The sequence below is a fragment of the Sorex araneus genome, chromosome 2 (assembly GCF_027595985.1).
Source record: "Sorex araneus isolate mSorAra2 chromosome 2, mSorAra2.pri, whole genome shotgun sequence".
Taxonomy (NCBI): Eukaryota; Metazoa; Chordata; class Mammalia; order Eulipotyphla; family Soricidae; genus Sorex; species Sorex araneus.
Genome location: NC_073303.1, coordinates 319,080,484 through 319,102,530, shown reverse-complemented (window position 1 = coordinate 319,102,530; position 22,047 = coordinate 319,080,484). Strand labels below are relative to the sequence as shown.

Sequence of the window (22,047 nt, the reverse complement as noted above, 5' to 3'; positions counted from 1 at the left end):
ATATTTTAATGAAATTTACTAATTGAATGTGTATTTTCAGTAAAATATTACTTAATAATTTTATAGAGCTTATGAAGATGTTCCTTGGGACAAAATACTAGCACCAAAACTTGATCCAGAAGAAACAACATTGGAAATGGTTGCAGACATTTTCTCACAAAAAAAATATGAAGAGGTGCCAGAAATAACGCAGGTCAGTAAACATTCCAAACAACAATGCATGTATTACTGAACTAAATTCCAAAAGTTTATTACTAATAAAAATTTTTATTAGTAAACCACTATGAGGTAGTTATAAGCTTATGAACTTTTATGTTTGTATTTGGCTTACACCCTTCCACCAGTGCCCATTATCCTCATTCTCCTCTACCAATGTTCCCAGTATCCCTCCCACCACCCCCACCCCAGTCCCCACCACCCCACCCTGCTCTGTGGCAGGGCATTTGGAATTAAATTCCAAAATGAATAGTATCTATTTTATTTCTACTCTATCAGTGTGCTAGGAGTCTCTGACTCCTATCCCTGCTACCTTTCATCTGCTTCATTTCTCTTAACACTTCAATTGATTTCCTTTCTTTCTAATTTATATAATCAAAGGTCAGGATAACCACCATTTGATATCTTGCATTCCTTGTCTATATATCTCTATATCTCAGATAAGAATTGTAATCCTGTGTATGTCTGTTTTCTTCTGAATTCACTTAATATAATATCATCTGGGGCCAAAGAGAGTACAGAAGCAGGGTGCTTGCCTTACATGCAGTCATTGTAGTTTGATCCCCAGCACCCCACATGATCCCTAAGCACCACCAGAACTAATTCCCAAGTGCAGAGCCAAGAGGAAGCCCTGAAAACCACCAAGTGGGACCAAAAACAGACAACTCCAAGAAAAAGAATCTATCTTCCAGTTCTAAGTTGCAGTCAATTACAAGATTTCATCCTTTTCTGCATAGAAATTCCTTTGTATATACAATATCACACCTTCATTATCCACTCAGCTGTCATTAGGTATCTGGATTGATTCCATATCTTAGCTACTATGCATTGAATAATGATATGCATATGAATTTTGTATGAAAAAAACCCTATCATTTTAAAATCTGTATTTGATATGACTTATTCCCAATTCATTTTTTCATCTAAGACACTAATCAGCTTTATCTATACCCTGTTTCTTCCTATTTCTCTCCCACTCTCCCACCCAATTTACTATTTTACAAATAGTGCTACATTACCTTTATTCTATTTTCCCCCAGGCTGAATACCAATAATCATTCAAGTCTCATCCCAGAATTCTTATTTGCCATACCTACATAGCGTCTGTATTCCATTCTGCTTAAAAATTAAAAATGTAATACCATTAATTTTTCAACCTTATATATAGTATTTCACCCCTTAGAGGTTGATAAGATCTGGTACTACTTCCCATAAATAATGTTTCAAGTATACAGGTATGGGTCTGTAGAGGAAAATAAGTATATTAAAATAAACTCAAAACATGGACATTAAAGAATTTCATGAACCACAAATTTAAAGTTCACATTATCTTGAAAAATATATATGTACTTTTACAGAAGAAAAAAATGTGATAAGCAGCTTTAAATTCTCAGTATGGGATTTTCTCATGAATTTAAAATCAATTAAATGAAAAAATACTTGCTCTTACTCCTTATAACTATTTTTAACAATCTCTCAAGTACTTTAAAATATTACCATATATTATTAAAATTGGTCATTTTACTATATTCTTTTGGCATTGAACTATTTTGATATGCAAATCTATCTTAACAAAGTTCAATGCTCAGGATCTGAACTGGACTGGAAAGTGGAGACTGGAAAACATATGATGTTAAAGTCAGTACAAGGTAAATGAACTTGGATAGAAAACCAAACCAGGTTTTGTAAACAATATTTAAATCCTCATATGTACAATAAAGTTGATTTTAGCTAGGAAAAATGGAGCAAATATGAAGGTCAGAGAGCAATGATGAAAACCTAAAGTGGGTCAAGAGTGAACTATTGGGATTCTAACATTGATACTGTTGGACTGGCCTATGATGTTGTAGGACAGTTACGAGAATTGGAATTCCCATGATTGACTTGCAAAACCTTGTCCACTAAGCATACCTTTCATTTTGATGATTACTTTAGATGCTTGGTGGAGTCTGGGACAGATTTCAGACAAGATCTTTCCTGGTACCTGTCAGACCCATTAATTTGTAAGTTTTTCCTCCTCATAGTCTCATCAATAGATTTCTTTTCTATGAACTATCTATCCTTAACAATATGCTCCTCTATCTAACGGTTTTGTGGCCAGAGCAGGTATGGTGACCGTCTTCCAAGTGGCCTATCCAGGTTCAATCGATCTGCTGAAAAGAAAGCATTTGGTAATTTGTTTTCCATTGCTGAGAATGAAGAGATATGAGGTCCGGAAGCCACACTAGCAGCAGCATAGTTTTGGATTTCTGTATTTTAGTAACTAAGTCTAGTGAAATGTCTGCCAGGATAGATTGCATTCTGGATCACAATTTGAGTATCGAGTCAAAAATTCAGAAATCATGCCAAATCTTTTTTAGACCACAATGTTATGAAGATAGAAACTAACCATAATAAGACAGCCAGAAAATCTCCAGCCTTTGGAAACTACACAACACACCATTAACAATCATTTAGTAAAATTGAAAATTAAATAAAAAATAATTCCTTAAAATTAATGAGTATAAATGAAGGCACAATGATTAGAGCTTATGGAACACTGAAAAGCAATCACTGTCACTGTCATCCCATTGCTCATCGATTTGTTCTAGCGGGCACCAGTAACGTCTCTCATTGAGAGACTTATTGTTACTGTTTTTGGCGTATCCAATACGCATGGGTAGCTTGCCAGGCTCTGCCATGTGGGCTCCATACTCTCAGTAGCTTGCCAGGCTCTCCAAGAGGGGCAGAGGAATCAAACACGGATTGGCTGTGTGAAAGGCGAAAGTCCAACCGCTGTGCTATCGCTCCAGCCCTGAAAAGCAATACTGAGGTTAAATTGATAGCAATTTGTGTCAGGAAAATTAAAAATTAAAATGAATTAATAACAAATAAATAAATAACAAATAAAATAAATTAAAAATTAAAAATAAATACCCTAACCTCAAAGGTTAAGAAGTTGAAAAAGAACAAAAAATTAATCCAAAAGTAAGTCAAAGGAAGGGAATAATAAAAATTAGAGCATAGAGCCATGAGCAGGTCGATCTGTACCTGAGGGATGAGTTTATCAGCAGCCTGCTCGTGCCTTCAGGCTTCCTGATACTCCCAAATTGCCATTGTGCCTCTGATTGGACCCCAACAACTTGGGACCAAGTTTCTGGAAAAATTAAACGGCCAAAGTTTAATTTGTGAGAGACATGCCCATAATATACCTCCAGCTCAGCTATACAAACTCCTTTATTGTTCTTGTTTCAGAGACCCTTAAATAAATCTCAAAGGAGATCAAAAGCCACAGTAAATCTTGGACACCAGCAAGGCTGAACAGACAGGGGTAAATCAGAAGGAGGCAGGTTCAGCATAGTGCCTGCCTAAGCAGAGACCCTAGCAGCCACTTGCTTCCACAATCCCAAATTGCTGCCATGCCCCCACCTTGACTCCACCATCTCAGGAAGTCTCTCCAAGATATAATCTGCTGAAAAATTGGGTATACAGATTTTGTGACTGAAATCTCCAGGCTTTTGGGGGGCAGGATGGGCTACCTTCCCTACCTCTCTGTATTTTTTGGAAACCTCAGCAGTCACGTCCACACCCCAAAGCTGCCATCCAGTTAAAAAGCTATTCTACCCTTACCACCTTGCTGAAAATATTGAAAGCCCTGAACAAAGATGATGATCTCTTAGAACCTGTATTGCAAACTATAATGCACAAAAAGGAGAGAGAGAGAGAGACAGAGAGAGAGAGAGAGAGAAGTTCATGCCTTCATGCCATAGAGGGAGGCTGAGGGTGGGGAGTAGGTTGTTGGGAGGATGGTGGGAGGGAAACTGGGGACATTGGTGGTGGGAAATGTACACTGGTAGATGGTGGAGGGATGGGTGTTGGATCATTGTATGACTTAAACCAATCATGAACAGCTTTGTAATGGTCTATATCATGGATAGGATAAAAAAATAGGGTATAAATGAATGAACAATACAAGGGATAAATTAAGTAGTATTTATTCTTTCAAAATAAACAAGAGTTGGCAGGGTCTAAGTAGATTCATGAGGAAGAAAGAGATAAAATTCTAAGTAGTATAATCAGAGATAAAAGGGGAGAAAATGTGATATAGTCATCAGAAATAATAAAAAACATGAGAAGTTAATATGAACAACTTTGTAAGACTAAGTTGAAAAATCTAGAAGAAATGGATGCCTCTTTTAGAATCTTACAACCCCCTGAGATGGAATTAAGTGGGACTAGAAAAATTAACATATAAGATGCAAGAAAATAAATTAAAGTTTTAATTAAAAAATCCCCAAGTGCAGAAGCCAATTTCCAAATTGGTTCACCAGAGGGTTCTACTAAGATTTATTACATGAATTCTCAAGTTCTGTCATAATATTGAAGAAACAGGTTTATATTCAAATAACTTACCAAAGCAAACATTATACTAGTATCAAAACTTGCAAATGCTATTTTTATAAAATGAGTTTCAGAACTAAGATTACCTAGGAAAGAAATGTGGGAACTTTGGGACATTGGTAGAGGGGAATGCACTTTAGTAGTGAGTGTAGTATTGGAATGATTTATACATGAAACTATCATTAGCGGTATTGTAAATCATGGTACTTCAATAAAAATGGAAAAAATTAAGTAAATTTTAAAATAAGAGAAATTGGAATCTGCTGCTCCCCACACTGAAGCCCCAGATAGCAGCATTCTGTCCTGCACTGTTGTATCAGAACCCAGACCAGGGGTTGGCCCTGTAACCTGAATAATAGATGTATTATTAGCAGCCCTCTGGTATAAACAGCTCAATAGATCAGTTCTCAGGTTAAATTTACTTATGTCTACAAAAGAATTAAAATTGCAGATGATTTGAAATGGCAGTGTTTAAAGGTGTTATTGCCTGGTATTAACAATCTAACAGATCCTTTCTCAAGTAACTAAATCTTTATCTAAATGTAAATCTCCACCATTGATAGTCACAAAACTCAAGAATAGCAGGGAAACTGAAAAACTCAGCTGCAGTCACAGACAGGGAGAGAAACCCGGTAAGTCCCCAAATCCACCAAAGCACTAAAGCATGGTTAGTGAGAACCTAAAATCTATACTCATTGTATGGCAACAGAGATTAAGCAAACACTTGCCAGTGAAATAAGTAATCACTTAATGAGTAATTCAAAGAAGTCAAAGAAAAACTTTTTTCAGAAAACAAAATTCAATACAAATGGAAATGAAGGAGCTAAAGAACACACTAGCAAGCCATAGTAGCAGAATCTCACAGAGGGAGAACCGTTTAGACAAACTTGAAGACAAAATACAGGCTAGTATTGACACAGAAGTTAAAAATGGGAAGAAAAACAAAGGAATGAAAGAAAAAAATGAAGAGAATGTAAAATACTTAATGAACAAATACTGGAAGAATAATCTCTTTATTATAGGAATACCAGAATAGAAGAAAAGGAAAAGGGGAAGAAAGAGTGCTGGGACAGAATAGTGAAGAACTTCCCGCTCTCTACAGAGAGGCAGCTGTGCAGATTCAGGCTGCCAAAAGAGTGACAAGCAAAATAGACCCAAACAGAATAACACCGAGATACACAGTAATCAAACTGGCAAAAACCAAAGAGAGATGAATTTCTTAAAGTAGCAAGAGAGTAGAAAACCCTTAAATATAAGGGAAATAAAATAAGAATCTCACGAGGTATTCCATATGGAACATCACATTATAGGCAAGAAAAGAATGGAATGACGTATTCAAATTACTGAATGAAGGAAACTTTCAACTTAAGTTCACTAGTCTCATTTAGATGGGTGAGATTAAAATGCTCGCAGACAAAGAAGAGATGCCAAACAGAACAAACATGAATGAACTTCTGAAAGGCCATTTATATAAACTAAATAGCCAATTGTAGAACTGGCAACCCTACACAGTAAAATGGCAACACAGTCCTTTATATCAACACTATCCCTGAATGTTAAAGAACTAATCTCCCCATTAAAAGGCACAGAATCATGGGATGGATCAAGACACAAAATTCATCATTTTACTGCTTACATGAAACACATCTAAAGTCCCAGGATAGACATAAGCTCAGAAGGCAATAATCAGACAAGCCAATGAGGAAAATAAGCTGGGACAGTCATACTTATATCAGACCAAATTGCATTCAATATAAAAAAAGTAATTAGATACATGAATAGATACTATTTATTGATCAATGAATCAATAGACTAAGAAATACTTATTCAATCTATTACATATGCATTAAATATTAGATCAATTTTTAAGACTTTTGCTCACAAACTTAGTGAAACACATGGATGGAAACAGTAGTGGGAGACTTCAACACCCTACTGTCACCATGAAATAGATCCACTAGACACAATAACTGCAAATATACAAACGAACCCTAAATGAAGAACTAGAAGAGCTGGGATTATAACTGGGCATGTAATAGGGCCTTCTAGACTTCAAAAACCCAAATGCATATTCTTCTATAGTGCATATGGAATGTTCTCTTCTATTGATCACATAAATTCACAAACATAAGAATCACACCAAGTATCCAATTAGACCTCAATGACAAAAAGGCAGATACTAATAATAAAAGTAAGATGTGGAGGAATTCTAACACTTGGAGATTGAATAGCATGCTGCAAAATAACAGCTGGATCAAAGAAGTAATCAAGGAAGAAATAAAAAAGATTCTTGGATACAATCCAAGGGTCTAAGAACAACTAGTTTAAATAACTGGATAAACAAGCTTTGGTATGTATACAAAATGGAATGTTAGTTGGCTATAAAAAAGATGAAACTATGCTTTTTACTGCTATATTAATTGATTTAGAGTACTATGCATAGTGAAGCTACTCAGGGGAGGGACAGACACATAATGTTCATTCTCATAAGCAGGATAGAAAAAAACTTAGTAGAAGAATAGCAATTGCCCAAAGGTAATGGAGACTGAGAATTGGTTTCAGTAAGAAACTTAACATAGGGAGAATGGGGTGGGGGATAGGATAGGGGTCAGAATGACAATGATAGAGGGAAGCGAACAGTCTGGCAAAGGGTGTGGTGCTGGAATTATTCATGAATGAAACCCTACCATTAACAGTAAATAAGAATTAAACACCCAGAAACCAAAATTATTTATTCAGATATATATTTTTCCTGCCATACTTAAAACACATTCCCATACATATGAATAAATTTATCTAGCATTATCTCCTAAGAAAAATAAAAATGTAAATTTCTTAGTATTAAATATTAATAGTATGTAAGCTAATGAAAATACTGTTATTAGCACTTTAAATTTCTATATCGTGCAAGACGATAACATCTCACTTAATAAAATATAATTTGATATCCTAATATCAAATTGAAATAATTGATTCCAAGGTATAAACAACAAAAATACCAAATAAACTTTGACTTCTCATTCCACTGTAAACATTTTTGACCTTGTGTAGGATACTGAACTTCTTTTCCCCAGTACTAAAGTTAGGTCAGTCATCAAGGACTAAATTTGTTGATTAATAGAAGACATTTGAATGTGAATTCTAAATTCTATATGTCTACAAATTTGAGAGATTCAGCTTTGTTGAATAGTTTAGTCATTTAAAAAGTGTTCAACAAAAGAAAAAAACAATTGAAAAGACTTGAAAATAGAATTTAATCATAAAGGTCCACAGACTTATTCTGTCAATGGTAGTTTGGAATAAATTTATTTTTTTAAATTTTACTTTAAATTAAATGATTGAAAAATAACTAAATTTTAGATATTTATCTCAAATTGTTATAATTCTGAAGACATTCTTTTTATTTTAAAAAATGAAACAGAAGCAGGGTGTATATCAAGTTAATGTCAATAACCCAATTATTCTCGTTTTTTAAAGTGTGAGTAGAAGTTCCAGAAGCAAGTATATTCCTCTCTATACGTAAGTATTGTTTTTAAGTGTTCTCAAATTTACTATATTTACACCCAAATTGTAGCTAATTTTGGTCACTCACATTTGTACTTCACTTTTAAAGACAACACACTTTCTAACAAATTTCCCTTTTTCTAAAACAGTACCTGTTTAATATCAGAAGTTTTAATCACAATTTTTTAAGGACTCTGGTGAAAAAAGTGGGGAACTGCATTCTTATTTTTTCCAAATTGGTCATTTTATTTAAAAACTGTGATTTACACAGGTGTTGGTAGTTGTGTTTTAAGAACATAATATTTCAACACCAATCCCACCACCAGCAACAACTTCCCTCCCCTGTTCCCATCAACTGTTCCCACGTTCCCTCCCCACCCCGCCCAAATCCTATCCCTGCTTGTCAACTTGACAGACATATTATAAAGTTTCATTGATTGACAGCTTATCACTGATGTTTTCAGTTTTTTTGAGTCTGTGTTTTGGATATGTGGTTGTATACTCTCCCATATAAAAAAATATAACTGAAGCACTTATGCTGTTATATTTCCATTACACAATGTATATGTTGCCATTATCTATTATTTTCCATTCTCTTTTCCCCTCCTTCTCTGACTCCTTTTTTGTTCCTCTCCTCTCTAAAAAGGGGGTCAAAAGTGAGCTTTTGGTCTTTTTATTGCAATACATATCCTCATCCAGTATTCAGAGATAGTTGAGATAATCCTGTGTTTGTCTTTAACCTTCTGGCTTATTTCACTCAAATAATGTCTTCCAGTTCCAACCATGTTGCAGAAAATTTCATGATTTTATTGTTCTTTGAAGCTGCAAAGTATTCCATTGTATATGTATGCCACATATTCATAAACCATTCAGCTGTTACTGCACACCTGAGTTGATTCTTTATTTTAGCTACTGTATGGAGTGCAGCATAATGGTGTGCTTATGTCCTTGTGAGAGTGTTTTTTCATATCCTGGGGTATATGCTCCAAAGTGGAATTGTTGGGTCATGTGGCAGTTCAATTCTAAGACCCCTCCATGCTGTTTTCCACAGGGGTTATCCAAAGCAATATGCCCAGCAGCAGCAAATGAGAGTTCCTTTTTCATCACATCCCAGTCGACAGAGTGTTCATTTGCTTTTGATATGTGACATTCTCATTGGTGTGAGATGATACATTTTGATTTGAATTTCTCTGATGATACATGATGCTGAGCACTTTTTCATGTGCCTAATAGTCATTGGTCTACCTTCCTCTGAGAAGTGTCTATTCATTTACTCTCCCCTCTTTTTGATACAAATTTTTTATGTTTTTTGGTTGATTGGTGTGAGTACTTTATATATCCTGTATATCAAACATTTATTTGATGTGTTGAATGCAAATTATCCCATTCAGTTTACTTTAGCTCATATTCCTTTTTCCATGCAGAAGCTCCTTTCCTTAATATTGTTCCATTTGTTTACATTTGATTGTTTTGGTTTTGCCCAGCAGTATCAGTCATTGAAGATGCCTTTGAGGTCCAAATCTTGAAGTGTTCTGCCTATATTTTCCTCGATGTACTTTATAGTTTCTGGTTGGATCTCAAGGTCTTTGGTCAACTTTGAATTGGCCTTTGTTTGAGGTGTAAGATATGGATCCAGCTTTAATTAATTGATGTAATTATCCAATTTTCCCAGCACCATTTGTTAAAGAGGCTATTCTAAGTCCATTTCATCTTTATAGCTCCTTTATGGAAAATTAACTGTCTATATATATTGGGTTTGTCATAGGGCATTTGATTCTGACCCATTGATCAGAGGGTCTTTCTTTATTCAACTACTATGCAGTTTTGATCACTTATGGCTTTATAACACAGTTCCAAATTAGGTAATGAAATGCCTTCCACTTTTATTTTTCAGTGTGGCTTTAACTATCTGTGATCATTTCTGATTTAATATAAATTTTATTATTGACTTTTCTAGATTCAGGAAGAATGATACTTGATGTCTTTGGATACTATTTCAAATAGAATAGACTCACTGATCGCTTTCTCCTCTTATTTATTATTTGTGTATAAGAAGGTAACTAATTTTTGTATTGACTTTGTAGCTGGTCACTTTGCTGTATTGGTTTATTTTTCCTTGGAGCTTTTCTGTGGACTCTTTAGGGTCTTCTCTCTGTATATATGTTTATATATTATCATGGCGTCTGCAAGTAGTGATAATTTGAGTTTTTCTTTTCCAATCTGGATCCCTTTGATCTGTCCTTCTTGCCTGATTGCTGTAGCCAAGACTTCTAGTTCTATGTTGAATAGAAGTGGTACGAGTGAACACCGTAAGAGAGTACCTGATTTCAGAGGATATTTTTTAAGTTTTTCATCATTAAACATGATACTGGTTGTATTCTTTTTATAGATGGTCATTATTATCTTTAGAAATGTTCCCTCCACCCCTATTTTGTTGTACATTTTTATAATGAATGAATGTTGAATCTTGTCAAAAGCTTTCTCTGTATCAATTGATATTATCATATTATTATTTAATGTGGTATATTATGTCAACTTATTGGCATATGTTAAACCATGTTTGCATCCCTGGGATGAATCCCACTTGATTAGGGTGTAAGATTTATTTTTATATGTTGTTCGTTTTGGTTAGCTAAGACCTTGTTAAGGATTTTTACATTGATATCAGGAAGGTTGGTCTGAAATTTTCTTTTCTGGAAGTGTCTCTGCCTACATTGAGTATTAGTTTAATGTTAGCTTTGTAAAAGATGTTAAGAAGCCTTCCAGTGTCTTCAATATTTTGAAAGAGTTTAAGGAGTAAAGGCAGTAAATCTTCTTTGAAGGTTTGATAGAACACACCAGTGAACCCATCTGGACTGGGACTTTTATTCTAGGGGAGATTAATTACTGTTTCAATTTCCTTTTAATTTTGTGCTTAAACTTTCTATTTCCTGATTGTTCTACTTTAGGGGATTACATGACCTAATAATCTATTCATTTCTTCTAGGTTTTCCAGCTCTTGTTTGAAAAGTGTTGCCAGCTCTTGTTTGAAAAGTTTTTTATCCCCTACTCAAGTCTAAATGATACTTTAGGGAGGACTTGTCAATGGTTGGAATATACCACAAGTGTGTGTGGGGTGGAGGGTAGGTATGATAGAGAAGGTACAAGTATGGCAACAATAGTTGGAAATGATCATGCTGGAAAAAACCTGAGTATTAAAAGTAGGTAAAGATATACATGATTGGGGCTGGAGCGATAGCACAGCTGGTAGGTTGTTTGCCTTGAACTTGGCCAACCCAGGTTGGATTCCCAGCATCCCATAAAATCCCCCAGCACTGCCAGGAGTAATTCCTGAGTGCAGAGCCAGGAGTAACCTCTGAGCATTGCTGGGTGTGACCCAAAAAAGGAAAAAAAATGAGATATGCATGACAACATTTTAGTATTTGTATTGCAAACCACAATGCCCAAAAGGAGAGAAAGAGAGAGAGAAAGAGTTAGAGAAAGCAGAGAGTGTGAGAGAGAGCAGAAAGACAAGTGCCTGTGATACAGCAAGGCGTGGGGTGGGATGGGGAGTGATGGGAGGGAAATTGCGGACTCTGGTGCTGGAAAATGTACATTGGTGGAGGGTTGGAACACTGTATGACTGAAACCTAATCATAAACATCTTTGTAAGGGTCTACCGAAGAATGATTCAATAAACATAAATAAATAAATAAAACTAAAATATAAGCAATAAAAATTTCCCATTAAATCTGATACTAAAATGAAAAAATAAATGACAGCTTTGCAGTGTAGTGGACTCTAGGCTTGAAATTGTTTTGGTCAGTACTTTGGATATGCCACTCTACTTTTTCCTAGCTTATAAGATATCATATGGGTCTCTTGTAACTTTTATGTTGTTTCCCTTATATGTGAGGGTTTTCTTCTCTCGCTGGTTTAAGTAGTCTTTGTCTTTTGGTTTTACCATTTTGGCTACTATGTGTCTTGGCAATATTTTGTTTGAGTCTATTTTGTTTGGAACTTTTTGGGCCTCTTGAATCTGAAAAGATATCAGGAACATAATTACTGAGACCAGATGTTCTTCTCCTTTACCTTATTCCTCTCCTGGCATTCGTGTCTCAGAGATTATTTCTCTTGCTATTATACATCAAAATTTTTATATTCTCTACCATTTTCTAAAATTTATCTTTGCTTTTTCATTTCATTATTGGTGATGGCTAGTATTTTGTCTTTGATATCACTAATAAGGTCCTCTGCATGTTGGAATCCATTGCTGTGACTTGATGTTGTACTTTTTAACTTCTCCAATTCCATTTGTATGGATTCTTAGATACCTTGTATAAGTTTATGTTTAAGTTGGTTGGATTTTTCTTCCAATGATTACTTTAGTTCCATGGCCTTTGTATTCAGCATTGATTTGGGTTCTTCATCAGTGATGCTTGAGTTTTTAATTAAGCTCCGTGATTTGCCAGGATTTCTATCCCAGTCTGCCAGAGCAGGTGAAATCTATTTTTATCCCCACCATTTTACCTAAAGATTTGTGGATGCTATGGTTGAGTTTAAAATACAGATACCTGAGATCTGATCTAATTTGTTATTTTTTAGGAGGTAGTATTTTACATAATCTATTATTCTAACAATATATGTGTCCTGAGGATGTGTCTTTACTGGCCATGCAGTTCAGTGTCTAATATATCAATTTGTATATTGAGGGCATATATTAAACCCAAGATTTCTTGAAGTTGGTGGGGGGTGAAGTAGTGATGTTGTCACAAGAGGAGTTTGGAAGAGTCTTTCTCAGTAGGGGAATGCAGGAAGGGGTCGCAGATGGCACTAAATTTGTAAGGCAAGATAAGGACTCATGCCCTTGACACACCTGGATGACAAAAATGGTCAGTGTCAATGTTCTGGGTCCTGTGGTGGCCCAGGGCTCTAGAGGTCATCCTTACTCCAGAAGACCCAGGAAGGGGTCTCAGATAGCACAGACACCTGGGACAGTGTGAGGGCTGGTGTCCTTGACAGACCCAAATGACAAGAGGCTAGTGTCATCTTTCTGGGTCCTTGGGGGCATGCCAAGGGTTTTCAGAGGGCTGTGGGAGGGGTTTCCTTGGTTTCATGGCACTCAGGAAAGGGCCTCAGAGGGCATCGAAGTTGAAGGGTAGTAGGAGGACTGGCAATCTTGACACATCTGAATGCAAATTGAGTAGCACTGTTCTCCTATTGTTCATTGATTTGCTCGAGCGGGCACCAGTAACGACTCCATTGTGAGACTTGTTGCTACTGTTTTTGGCATATCAAATATGCCATGGGTAGCTTGCCAGGCTCTGCCATGCGGGCAGGGTACTCTTGGTAGCTTGCCGGGCTCTCCGAGAGGGATGGAGGAATTGAACCCAGATCGGCAGTGTGCAAGGCAAATGCCCTACCTGCTGCACTATTGCTCCATTCCTTCGGCAGCACATATACTAAAATAAGAATGATACAGTGAAGAGTAGCATGGCCTCTGCGCAAATTGAATATTTTATAAAATATATTTAGATGCAACTAGTATTGGTTGTTGTTAACAAGAAAATTGTATGCTTGCTACAAATGTACTCATTGATATTGAAGAATAGCATATGTATCCTATTTTTAAAAAAGTTTAAGTTGTTTTCAGGGCTAACAGAGATAATCATTTGGTTGTTTTTACTTCATAATACATAATACAACATTATGTTCCAGCTGTTTGGGCTGCTGTTTTAAAAATTTCAAAGACAGGCGAGCTTATAAGCAGAACACACTTATTTTTCACAGGTGCTGATATTGGAAGTTCAATATCAAGGTGATAGCATGGTAGAGTGAGGGCTCTATTCTAAGATTGTTTATGAGAACATTTCTCAATATGTTCTCAACTTGGAGGAAGGGCAAGGTCTACAGGGTCTTTTTAAATGTGCACTAAACTAGGCAAGAACAATTGTGCAGGGATTAATGTATTTGCCTTGCATGAGGTCAAAACAGTTTCAACCCAGAAGCATGTCACCACAAAATATACATACATAAATAATAATAGAACACTAAATCCATTATTTGGGATGCATTCACATGAGCTAGGAATCTCATACTACTAATATCCCACCTCCTAAATCATCAACATTGATCATTAGGATTTCAACACAGAATTTTAGGGTGACACTAATATTCAAGTCATAATAACATGGAATAAAATAGATCAAAAAAATTCAGGGGTCCAGGGCTTTGATTCAACCCTCATTGCTGTCGTCTTTTTTGTTCAAGAGTAGAGGTAACTAGGACTCCTCTTATCTATGTCACTTATTACCAGTTCTTACTTTTTAAACAAGCTTTCTTATAATACAGTTGTTTCAAACATTCTATGTTCCAACAAAAATCTGACAAAAAATCCCTTCCCTTTACCAGTGACCCAGTTTCCTACACCCCCCATGCCTTTTCAGTTAGCAGACACAAATAAATGTATTTTATATTGCTTGTTACAACAGAATGAAAAATAGAATTATCAGAAAATAAAATAAACGAATAAAAGTTCAATTTGTGATCATAGTTTTTACTTAAAATGGTGTTCTAAAGTCATTGTCTGAGAATTTACTGAGCTTGTTGGTGCCGGTTGAGCCTCCTTGTTTTTTTTGTTTATTGAGCTTGGGGGACTTTTAAGCTAATTTCTCATCAAATTTTCTGTACTTCTTCTGGGAGAGTACTGTGAAATTTGGAGCGGCATTGTTCAGGCTGTGTACATGGCCGTGTGTAAAAGCAGCCATGGAGCCAGGCCATGTACATCTTGGAGGTCAGGTGGAGTGGCTCTGGGCCTATAGGAAGGGAGAGGAATCTGCCTACCTCCATTCTGAAAAGACCACAAAGTTTTCAGCCCAGATATCAAAAATCAATCTGCCTGGGCTGATTTGGTGATTTGCTCATCACCAAATCTTTCTCAGGCCTTCAAATACAAATAGCTGCTTACACTGAATTTTTGAGCAAGTTCCCATGTTTTCTTTTCCACAGGAGCACTAAATTAACCAGTGCCTTACCTCAGGTCTTCTCTAATTTTCAATGAGATGCTTAGGTATCTGAAGTGATAATTTTAATCATACTATATTCAATCAAACAGCCCCATTTGTTTCTGGGGCTGCAGAAACAAATATTCTATTTATACTCGTAATACCCCTTACTCACACTTGACTCAAACTTTTATAACAACTGTCTGGCAGCTCTTATTTTGAAAGAGAACAATGCCACCTCCTCTTTTTTGTTTGTTTTTAGAACACACCTGGCTGTGCTCAAGGATTACTTCGGCCTCTGTGCTCAGGAATTACTCTTGGAAGTGCTCAAGGGACCATGTGCAGTGCCTGAGTTGAGGCCCAGGTTGACTGTGTGCAAGACCAGATCCCTATGCACTATACTCTTCACTGTTTAATCCTGAAATGAAAGTTCCATCGCTGAGATTAATTCATTCAAAAACTTAAAATAACTATTTTAGCAGATATTTCTTTTGAAAGTTAGAATACTTTGTATTTTTTCTATGTGTGAAAAAGAAATAAGACTCAGTCTTTTCTTTGTGTCCCAACAGAGGCCATGTGCAATCTACAAACATCGATGACATTGACAACCCCTGTGGTGATAACAGATCCCTGGCTAAACCTCGAGTCTCCAAAATTCTTCATACAAACACAAGTCGGTGAGCTTCAATCAGAATAAAATTAAATTAAATTTCATATTAATTATCCTTCAGGCATATTTTAAAGGTTTATTAAATCAATTCTCTATCCTTCAATAATTTTATCTGCTTTTGATTTTTCTAATTCTTATGACCAATTAGACAAACTATAAAATATGTTTAAATTGGCATTGGTTTTGTTATTTTTGCTATTTTTTAATAGTTTAAGTAACAGGGTTACAAAAGTACTCAAATTTATGGTATTGACATATAAAATCACTGCATACCACCTCCACTGAATTGCCATAAATTTCCTCTCCCCTTCCTTTGTCATTCTGGTTGGACATCCTTTCTTCCCACTCCTCCCTCTTTTTTTCATTGACTGACACATAGTTTTAAAGCGTACTCAAAATATGATTTAAAATATAGTTATGTATTCCTCAAAAGTATTAGAATAAGCAAAGTGTAGTAATGTTACTGATCTCATTGAGGAAACACTTTTATCTAAAAATTGTTTTAAAAAAGGAAAGTTACCAAATATATTCTAGATTCTATGTTTAGAAAACTAAAAAGGAAAAGACTTTCCCTTTGTATTGCTTGCTTAAGATTCTGGTAATTAGATAAGTTCTATGCACAAAAAAAAAACTGAAATATAAAGCAGTCTGAAACAAATTCCTAAAAACAGTCATGTTAGGGGCCAGATGGAGAGTGCAGAAGGTAAGGCCTTGTCAGCTGCCTCCAGATTTGAACCCTAACACCAGACATAGACTGTTGAACATGAGCAGAAGCGATCACAGAGGACAGTCAGGAGTAAAGTTTTCACAGTGTTGGATGTGTCCTTCTGCAATAGAGTAAGTTTAGCTTAGTGTCTTTGGTGCTTAATTAGGTATTTGAAGTGATAAGTTTCATCATACTACATTCAAAAATGGTAACATTTGTGCTAAATCCTGAGAAAGTAACATTTGGTATGATTCTTCCATAAATTTATAAAGGAAATCATTTCTATTAAATGAAAAACAATTCTGGACCATAGAGACTGCACACAGGTAAAGTTCTTGCTTTGCAAGCAGCCAACATATTGGACTTTGACTCCCAGTACTGTATATGGTCTCCAAATCACCACAAATTGTCCCTCAATCACCATCAGGAGTGACCCTTGAGCAGAGAGTTGAGGGCAGAAAAAAGCCCTGAGCACAGACTATGTGACCATAAAACAAAAACAAAAAGTAGCAATTCTATCACCTTTGAAAGAGTCTTTTGCCGAAGCATGCCGAAAGTAGATAATGGACCAAACACAATGACCTCTCATTGTCTGTGTTGCAAGCCATAATGCCCAAAAGTAGAGAGAGAGTATGGGGAATATTGTCTGCCATGGAGGCAGGGGAGGGTGGGAAAGGGGGTTTATACCTGGGATATTGGTAGTGGGGAATGTGCACTGGTGGAGGGATGGGTGTTTGATCATTGTGAGATTATAACCCAAACATGAAAGCTTGTATCTATCTCACAGTGATTCAATAAAATTGAAAAAAAAAGTCTCTTGCCCCTGAGCCTGGCTGTCTTCACCGGGGCCCCTCAAAAGGGGTGGGTTAAGTTTCCCTCCCTGCCCCAAACAGAGCCCTGGCAGCCAAAGAACTCAGCCACAGCCATGCTCAAGGCCCCTCTCCACATGTTCGGATGAGCCTCATGCATGAAGAAACTGGCAGAGGAACCCAGGTGTGCAGGACCCGGAATGGAGATCTCCAAGCCTGCTCAGATCGGGACTGATCCTTTTCCGCCCAGATCCCCCATTTTCCAGTAGCTAGGTAGGTGGTCACATGCACAAACTGCCTCTGGCACAGTGTAATCCCATCAATGGCCAACATCCAGAGACTATAAAACCAAGCTCCCAGAAGCTTGTGATGCGTGACATCTTATACCCTAGTTCTCTCTCTCGGAGAACCTGGTGAGCTACCGAGAGTTTCCTGCTGGCATGGGAGAGCCTGGCAAGCTCCCCGTGGGGTATTCATATGCCAAAACCAGTAACAATGATGGGTCTCATTCCCCTGACCCTGAAAGAGCCTCCAATGCAGCACTATTGGGAAGGACGAGTAAAGAGAGGCTTCTAAAATCTCAGGGCTAGAACAATGGAGCTGTTACTGAGACTGCTCAAGAAAATTGATGATAAACGGGATGATGATGATGATGATGATGATGATTGAAAGAAGGATATGAGGAAAAATTTGGAAAGGAGTGAAGGTGAAGGTGAGAGGTTAGGACAGAGGGTGTCAGACAGGCTGTGTCACTATCTGTGGCCAGTCAGTTGCTCAGTGCAAAGGGTCCAAGATACCCAGCCTGCTCCTCGGACCCTGAGCACCCTTGATTTCCCCTTCCCTGGCCTGCACACTAGTGGCCGGCACGCCGCACCCAAGCACAGCAGCCATTCTGTCTTCCGGCACAGCCTTCATTACCTATGTCATCTCCAAGAGTAACATCCTAGCTATCTGTCAACAGTAGGACAATAAAACACAAGACTTCACATAAAGATTAAAGGAACATCTGAGTGAGAGTTCTAGAAGAGGAAAATAAAAAGGCAAGCACCATTGACCAAGCTTACCCAGAATCCTTTTTCACAACAAGAGGGAACAGGGATACTGCTCTTGAAGGTCCGTCTTCCATACCACCACAACAACATGAAGAAACAGCGTAAATTCCCACCACAAGAAGAGGACGATGAAAGGAGTCCAGAAACCTCAGTAGGTGTTTCCTCCAAACTTCAGCTCTCTGATAAAGAATTCAGAGTTGAAATCCACAAGATGTTCAGTGAACTCAATAGAAAACTTGATAAGTTAAAGGAGGACCTGACAGAAACAGTACAACAGAAAGCCGAGAAAATATAGGAAGAAAATAAGAGCAGAAATAAAAAACCTACAAAAAGAAATGAAGGATTCGGTAGATGAGATAAAAAACTCTGTGGCTGCCCTCAACAACAGAATGACTTCAGTGGAAGACAGAATCAGTGAGCTTGAAAATCAGCTGCAAGAAGCCTACAGTCAACAACAAACAATGGGAAGAGACTTCAAAATAGCTCTAGGGAGACTAAGAGTCCTAGGGGATGATATCAAGAGAAACAATATTAGAGTCACTGGAGTACCAGAAGGACAGGGAACCAACCCCAACAAAAAAGCCACAGTCAAATAAATCATTGTTGAATAGTTCCTAGAGCTGGAGAATGCAGGCACTCAGATTCAAGGTGTCTGAAAGGTGCCAGCTAAAAGAGACCCTAACAGAAAAACCCAAAGATATATCATAGTTCAAATGATGGACATCATGGATAGAGACACAATGCTGCAAGTAGCAAGATCAAAGAAGGAAATCGCATACAAAGGAGCAGCCCTTAGATTCACAGCTGATCTATCAGAGGAAACCCTCCAAGCCCGAAGGCAGTGGTGGGATATAGTGAAAAAAATCAATGAAATGAACGCTTCACCAAGAATACTTTATTTGGCTAAATTCTCATTCAAACTCGAAGGAATGATACACTATCTTGGGGATAAACAACAGCTCAGGAACTTCACAGACTCAAAACCAAACCTAAAAGAAGTACTAAAGGGGCTATTGTAAGACAAGAAGAACCCCTACAAACACAACAAACACTTACAGAAAGATGGCGCAAAATCCCATAACAATAATCTCTCTTCATGTCAATGGTCTAAATTCACCAATTAAGAGACACAGAGTGGCAAAATGGATTCAGAGACTGAACCCAACATTTTGCTGCCTGCAAGAAACTCATCTGAATAACCAGAACAAACACAGACTCAAAGGATGGAAAACAATCCTACAAGCAAACAACTCTCTCAAAAAAGCGGGGCTGCCTTACTAGTATCAAACAACATAGATTTCAGGTTGAAAAAGATTAGAAAGGATAGGGAAGGCCATTTCTTATTAATCAAGGGATATGTACAGCAGGAAGAAATCACACTCCTAAGCATGTACTCACCCAATGAGGGACTTCAACACTGTCCTATCATCCCTGGAGAGATCAAGAAAATTAAAACCCACCAAGGAAATACTGGCTTCAAAGGAATAAATAGAAGAGATAGAGCTAATAGATCTATACAGGGTTTTATATCCCCAAAATAGGGAATACACATTCTTTTCCAGTGCACATGGAACGTTTTCCAGAATAGACCATGTTCTGGACCACACAACATACCTCAATAGAATCAGGAAGATAGACATTGTATCAGCTATCTTTTCAGACCATGATACACTGAAGACAGAAGTTAATCACACACAGATGCAGAAAAACAAATCAAACACCTGGAAATTAAACAACTCGATGTTGAACAATGAGTGGGTCAGGAAGGAAATCAAGGAAAAACTTAAGAGGTACCTGGAAACAAATGAGAATGAAGACATGAGCTACCAGAACCTGTGGGATGGAGCTAAAGCTGTGTTAAGGGGAAAATTTATAGCTCTGCAACCATTCCTCAGCAAGGAAGAAAGAGCCCACATAAATAACTTTACTTCACAGCTTAAAAATTTAGTAAAGGACCAGCAAAAGGAGCCCAAACCAGGCAGAAGAAAAGAAATATTAAAACTCAGGGCAGAAATCAATGATATGGAAACCCAGAAAACAATCCAAAAGGTCAATGAAACCAAGAGCTGGTTCTTCGAGAAAGTAAACAAGATTGATAAACCATTTAGAAGACTTACAAAGAAAGAGAGATAGAGAACCCTTATAAACAGAATCAGAAATGAAATGGGGGACATCACAACAGAAACCAAAGAAATTCAAAAGATTATCAGAGACTATGAAAAGCTGTATGCCACAAAACAAGAGAACCTAGAAGAAATGGATAAATTCCTGGATTCCTACAATCTCCCAAGGTTGAACCAAGAAGACCAGGAATACCTGAACAGTCCTATTAATATCAAGGAAATTGAAACTGCAATCAAAAGTCTTTCCAAAAACCAAAGCCCAGGTCTAGATGGATTCACTAGCAAATTCTTCCAAACATTTAAAGAGGACCTGTTGCCAGTTCTTCTCAAGCTTTTCCAGAAAATTGAAAAAACAGAAACCGTCCCAAACAGTTTCTACGAGGCTCATATCTCCCTAATACCAAAAGCAAACAAAGACACCACAAAAAAACCCTACAGGCCAATATCCCTGATGAACACAGATGCAAAGATTCTCAACAAAATATTAGCCAACAGAATTCAACAATTCATCAAAAAGATCATACACCACGAGCAAGTGGGATTCATACTGGGGATGCAAGGATGGTTTAACATTCAGAAATCAATCAACATAATCCATCATATCAAGAAAAGAAAAGAACCATATGATCATATCAATAGATGCAGAGAAAGCTTTTGACAAGATCCAGCATCCATTCATGATGAAAACTCTCGCCAAAATGGGTATAGAAGGGACTTTCCTCAATATAGTCAAAGCCATCTACTACAAGCCTACAGCAAACATCATCCTCAATGGGGAAAAACTAAGAGCCTTCCCTGTGAGATCAGGGACGAGACAAGGATGCCCACTCTCTCCACTCCTGTTCAATATAGTGCTGGAAGTACTTGTAATAGCGATTAGGCAAGAAAAAGGTATTAAGGGCATTCAGGTAGGAAAGGAAGGAATCAAGCTCTCACTATTTGCAGATGATATGATACTATACTTAGAGAACCTTAAAACCTCCACCAAGAAACTCTTAGAAACAATAGACTTGTATAGTAAAGTTGCAGGCTATAAAATCAACACCCAAAATCCATAACTTTCCTATACGCAAATAATGAGAGAGAAGAAAGCAACATGATAAAAGCAATCCCGTTCACAGTTGTGCCTCAGACGATCAAATACCTCGGAATCAACTTAACTAAGGAGGTAAAGGACTTGTGTAATGAAAACTACAAAATGCTACTTCAGGAAATCAAAGAGGATATGAGGAAATGGAAGGATATCCCCACTCATGGAATGAAAGAATTAATATTATCAAAATGGCAATACTCTCCAGAGCATTGTACAAATTCAATGCGACCCCTATAAAAGGATACCCTTGACATTCTTCAAAGAAATGGAGCAAGCACTCCTGAAATTCATATGGAACAATGAGCCCACACAAATAGCTAAAGCAATTATTGAGAAAAAGAAAATGGAAGGAATCAACCTCCCCAACTTCAAACTCTACTACAAAGTGGTAGTACTTAAAACAGCATGGTACTGGAACAAAGGCAGAGTTGCAGACCAATGGAACAGGGTTGAATATTCTGACACACAACCCCAAATATATTATCATTTAATCTTTGATAAGGGAGCAAGA

The 22,047-nt window shown here is 37.1% G+C and overlaps 1 protein-coding gene and 1 pseudogene across 1 annotated transcript in view; both read left to right on the top strand.

The window, feature by feature from the left end:
- SPATA48 (spermatogenesis associated 48) overlaps positions 1-22,047 on the top strand; it is a 106,031-nt gene that overhangs the window by 63,355 nt on the left and 20,629 nt on the right. Inside the window, exons 4-7 of the mRNA XM_055124809.1 lie at positions 67-193; positions 2,152-2,219; positions 8,074-8,115; positions 15,653-15,760. Of these exons, the coding sequence (XP_054980784.1) occupies positions 67-193; positions 2,152-2,219; positions 8,074-8,115; positions 15,653-15,760 (345 nt within the window). The remainder of the gene's footprint in view (positions 1-66; positions 194-2,151; positions 2,220-8,073; positions 8,116-15,652; positions 15,761-22,047) is intronic.
- Positions 13,514-13,612, top strand: LOC129402920 (U6 spliceosomal RNA; annotated as a pseudogene).